Source organism: Lepeophtheirus salmonis, chromosome 6, assembly GCF_016086655.4.
Source record: "Lepeophtheirus salmonis chromosome 6, UVic_Lsal_1.4, whole genome shotgun sequence".
Taxonomy (NCBI): Eukaryota; Metazoa; Arthropoda; class Copepoda; order Siphonostomatoida; family Caligidae; genus Lepeophtheirus; species Lepeophtheirus salmonis.
The window spans coordinates 628,494-633,649 of NC_052136.2; the positions used below are offsets into that span (position 1 = coordinate 628,494).

General features: G+C 33.7%; 1 protein-coding gene across 2 annotated transcripts; it reads left to right on the forward strand.

Annotated features, from left to right (window-relative positions):
* The first annotated feature begins 468 nt into the window (after positions 1–468).
* LOC121119953 (tubulin alpha chain, testis-specific) lies at positions 469–4,446 on the forward strand. Of its 2 annotated transcripts, none has more exons than XM_040714802.2 (5): positions 469–667; positions 2,791–3,013; positions 3,076–3,248; positions 3,310–4,130; positions 4,200–4,446. In XM_040714802.2, the coding sequence occupies exons 1-5, from the start codon at positions 665–667 to the stop codon at positions 4,330–4,332; spliced, it is 1,353 nt and encodes a 450-aa protein (XP_040570736.1). In that variant the 5' UTR covers positions 469–664; the 3' UTR covers positions 4,333–4,446. The 2 variants fall into 2 exon arrangements, with proteins under 2 accessions (XP_040570736.1, XP_071745171.1); XM_071889070.1 differs by having other exon boundaries at positions 533–667; positions 2,568–3,013.
* The last annotated feature ends 710 nt before the right edge of the window (positions 4,447–5,156 follow it).

A 5,156-nucleotide genomic window follows, 5' to 3' on the forward strand; every position in this document is an offset into this window, starting at 1 on the left:
CTCAGTGGGAGAGTTTAAGGCAGAAGCAGCATAGGAGAGCAGAGTTACAGTCACATAAAGATTTGACTCCTGATGAGAGTGGCATGGCAGACATCTCCCCGATCAGAAAAATAGAGTCCTTAACGTCCCGAAGAACAATTGACCTATAATTCCTGAACATTCTACCCTGAAGATTGGACCTCAAAGATTATAAAAAATTATAGATATCCCTCACTAAATGTCTACCTTCAATATTCCGAAGGAGCATACCTTCTTTTCTATATATATATATATGCCTAGATTATTACGAAATATTTTACAAATTTTAAGACATTGATTTCATCAATATACTAATGCATTAAGGCATTAAGGTAGATAATTTCTTCTGTTCTTTTTTTTTTTTTTTTTTTTTTTTTTTTTTTTTGCTGCACGCTCCTTTCATTCGGCAGACGCATACGCATACGAAGCAAGGGTGTGTCATCTGACGTCATAAAAAGAGAGAATTACTTTAAACTTATTATACTGACATATAAAATAAGGAGAAATGAAGAGGGAGCTAATCATTTCTGGTTGTCTACCGGCTTCGTCAACACCCTGGTTAGGCTTTTCTGCTAGATCCTCGTAATTTTCTCCATTAATTTATTTTCTATCTCCATTAAGAACTCTTTAATTCCCCGGTATCAAAATGGTAAGTCGTAGTCAAATATTCGTCAAAAAGAGTGGTATTTATGGTGTTTAATCCTTGATCAGTTATGATTCCATGTCTCATGGAATTTACTAGATTCTTTTGTGCAGTACCGCATTTTTAGTAGAGTTGTAAATTCTAAATATTTTCTGAGCAGTGTTTTTTTTTTTTTATTCCAAAGAGTTTATCATTATTCTTTAATACTTGTAGAGAAAACATCAGAGTATAAAATAACTTATGTACTCAAGAAAATGGAAGATAATACTTAGCATTTGTTGAGGAGTCATAGGGACTACTCCTTGTTGGACTTAGGGTAGGGATGGCTCCAATGTCGATCCTCAATTCTACTCTATGTCCTTGCTAAATACTTGGTGAGATTTGTGTTTAATCCTTGCCCTCACGGCTGCTTGCAATTAATTGAATGAAAACGGCTTAACAGCTAAGCTGTTCTCCCTCCCAAAAAAAAATTCTTCAAATTGTCAGGTTTACCAGGTCAATTTTCACTTTTTTTTTTTTTTTTTTTTTTTTTTTTTTTTTTGCATATCTCAAATGCTTATAATTTATAACTCTACTATAATATTATAACTATTTAAATCATCCTTCAACTCATCTATACTATAGAGCTTGGCTTATTTCCATTCTAAGAGCAGGCGAATGAAGGTGCTAAGTCACGCTCCCGTAACTCAAGTCGGTTTTATAGCGTGAACTGGGCCTTCTGCAAAGATAAATGTGCCTGCCCTTTTCTTTTTCTTTTTTTAAAATTTGAATTTTATTTCGATTTAAAAAAAATATAGATATAATAATTTTATGTTTGTTTCTTTTCAAATGAAATTCATATATTACCAAAATTAATTTATTATTTGAATTGCCATGTAGTATTTATCATCAACACAAGTTTCATGTCTGAAAAGGGCAGATTTAAAAAAATAAATGATTTTTAAGCACTGGGATTTTGAATCTGGTCACAATTATGCAGTTTTTAATAGGTTAAAATGTATATTATGTTTGAATTCTTATTACCATTTGGGGTGGAGTACATATTGAAGAGTCCTGTTACAGCACTGCTATGAGTCACTCGGGAAATTTTATTATATCATTATAACAAATGTGGAATTCATGATGCTTGCAAAGTTTTCGTTAGTGACGAGCTATTGGGACACATACACGACTTATGGTATAATATTTTTATAAGTCTATCTTCACCTTCAATATTTATGTTGAATTAAACTTTGGTGTTTGAATTAATATACATACACTTTAATTGCACCTGGAAATGTCTCAGAATGCCATTTTCACGTTTATTCAGAATCATAATAGCCTATAGATAATTATTAAGGCCATTCTTTCAGAAAGATTAAATTATTAAAGGGTGTTTATACATATGTTGTAAGTTGCGATGTCTATTCAAGTTACAACTTGTACAAGCAAATTGTATCAGTTGTAATTTATGTAAATTGTAAATCCATTATTTAATTACAATATTGTTTATTCTTATAAGGAACCATTAATTGATACTTTCATTTCATTTTGATCTATTCAAAGGACATGGATGGTTAATTATGTATTGATGAGGTATATAACTCCTCTTTTAGTAATCTATATTAAAATGGTCAAAAATGACACCGTTAATAGGTCGATCTATCATGGAATAATCCATTATCCTCATCTCAAATACTGTAAATCCTTCATTTTTTATATTAGTCATCTCATTTCATGGCTGCAACTAGTACAAATTGCTTTTACGAGTTTCCAATTTATACACAACATATAACTTAGTAATTCTTTGAATCGGCTTTAACTTTAGAAGCTAAGCATTATATTCTATGGAACTAAAATCCTTATTTAAAAAAAAATATACATACTTTTGACTTTTCACTCCATGGTTGATGTGTTTCCTTTGTAGGTAGCCTTATTGGTCTATTACAGGAAGTAAACCACGTAGAATGAACGTAGAACCATCCCCCCTCCATCTATTTTCCCATCAAGAGAAATCCACCACCACCTGTTGTACAGGAAGTCTATTATTTTAATAGATAGGGAGGGGGGGAGGGAAATTATCAATGTCATCATTATCGTACCAACATGTTGTAATAATACTAAGCTCCTCATACTTTATTTTCCAACAGCGTGAATGTATCTCCGTACATGTTGGCCAAGCTGGAAGCCAAATGGGCAATGCATGCTGGGAGCTATACTGCTTAGAACATGGTATTCAGCCTGATGGACATATGCCCTCTGATAAAACAGTCGGATCTGCAGATGATTCCTTCAATACATTTTTCTCTGAGACTGGCGCGGGTAAACATGTCCCTAGGGCTGTTTTTGTGGATTTGGAACCGACTGTAATTGGTGTGTAGGGAATAAGTGTTTTTTTTATTAGTATAAACTGAATTTTTTAAATCTGTTTTCAGATGAAATCCGCACTGGAACTTATAGGCAGCTCTTTCATCCTGAACAATTAGTAACAGGCAAGGAGGATGCTGCCAATAACTATGCTCGTGGGCACTACACAATTGGTAAAGAAATTTTGGATTTGGTTCTTGATAGAATTCGGAAACTCTCTGATAACTGCACTGGACTTCAAGTAAGAATTTCTTCATTCAAATTTAAGCTATGTATATTAAGTTTTTTATCTCTTTAATTAGGGATTCTTAGTTTTCCATTCCTTTGGAGGAGGGACTGGATCGGGATTCACTTCTTTACTGATGGAACGCCTCTCTGTTGATTATGGAAAGAAGTCCAAGCTTGAGTTCTCCATTTATCCAGCTCCTCAAGTAGCTACAGCTGTAGTTGAACCATATAACTCAATTTTAACCACTCATACAACTCTCGAGCATTCCGATTGTGCATTTATGGTTGACAATGAAGCCATTTACGACATTTGCCGAAGGAATCTTGACATTGAACGTCCCACATACACTAATCTTAATCGGCTCATTGGACAAATAGTATCGTCCATCACGGCATCTCTTCGATTCGATGGAGCATTAAATGTGGATCTAACAGAGTTTCAAACTAATTTAGTGCCTTATCCCCGTATTCACTTTCCATTGGTGACCTATGCTCCAGTTATTTCTGCTGAGAAGGCCTATCATGAACAATTGTCTGTTTCCGAGGTGACGAATGCATGCTTTGAACCTGCCAATCAGATGGTAAAATGTGACCCCCGACATGGCAAGTATATGGCTTGTTGCATGTTGTATCGTGGAGATGTTGTTCCAAAGGATGTGAATGCGGCAATTGCAACAATCAAAACGAAGAGATCCATTCAATTTGTGGATTGGTGTCCCACAGGCTTTAAAGTTGGAATTAACTATCAACCTCCCACTGTGGTACCCGGAGGGGATTTAGCCAAGGTTCAAAGAGCTGTTTGTATGCTCTCTAATACAACTGCGATTGCGGAAGCTTGGGCTCGTCTTGATCATAAGTTTGATCTTATGTATGCCAAAAGAGCATTTGTTCATTGGTAATATATGGCCATCTATATATTTTTTTGGGATAAATATTTAATTAAGATATTTCTTTTTTGATCTAGGTATGTGGGAGAGGGTATGGAAGAAGGAGAATTTTCTGAAGCAAGAGAGGATTTAGCTGCTCTTGAGAAAGATTACGAAGAAGTAGGAATGGACTCCCTCGACCCCGAGGACGAGGAAGGAGAGGAGTATTAAGGCCTCTTTTAAAAAACATAAATCATTTCATTCTCCTCATAATTTTAACCAAAGTTAATTGACAACTATAATTTTCTGTGAAAATTCAAATGAAATAAAATCAAATTTTATTTACATACACAGGACTTTTTTTATTTTAACACTATCTAAAAGTTAATAGACGACAATTTTCAAAATTACTTAAACTCGCCCCAAATATTATTTGTGAAACCTTATTTAATTCGAATGATCAAAACTCGAACTATTCGAACATAGACTAATTTCATCTCCAAAGTTGTTTTATATTTTATTGAATTATTCGTTATAAATTTTTTAAACTATTTTTGGCAGAATAGTTGTTCTTCAGTCGAACTGACGTCTCATTTTTGTCTACCTTATTGAAATAGTCCAACCGACTTGATGGGACATGAGTATTGTTTATTTATATTAGTTTGTGAAGAAAGCGATAGAGTGGCGCCGTCTTGCGGCAAGATATTCAAAATCCCTGAATGATAATATTATTTAATAAAAATATTGGCGTATGCCACTCACATAGAGGGCGCTTTGAAAATTCTTCTTAGCATGCGCTATATCGGATAATTTTTTGACATTTTTTTTTGCAAAATAAAATAAATTTATTTTTGTGGACAAGTCCAAAAAATTAATTTTTGAGAGTTGTAATATTTTGCAATAATGCAGTCATTTTTTCTACGTTTTTTTTTTTCTGTAACTCTCGTATCATTTGAATCATTGATTATTTTGCTATCGGTTGTTATAGTTTTATTTAATTCAAAACTCACTCAGTAAGAAGAAAATTAGATTTGGTAACTCTCAGTTCCAAGGAG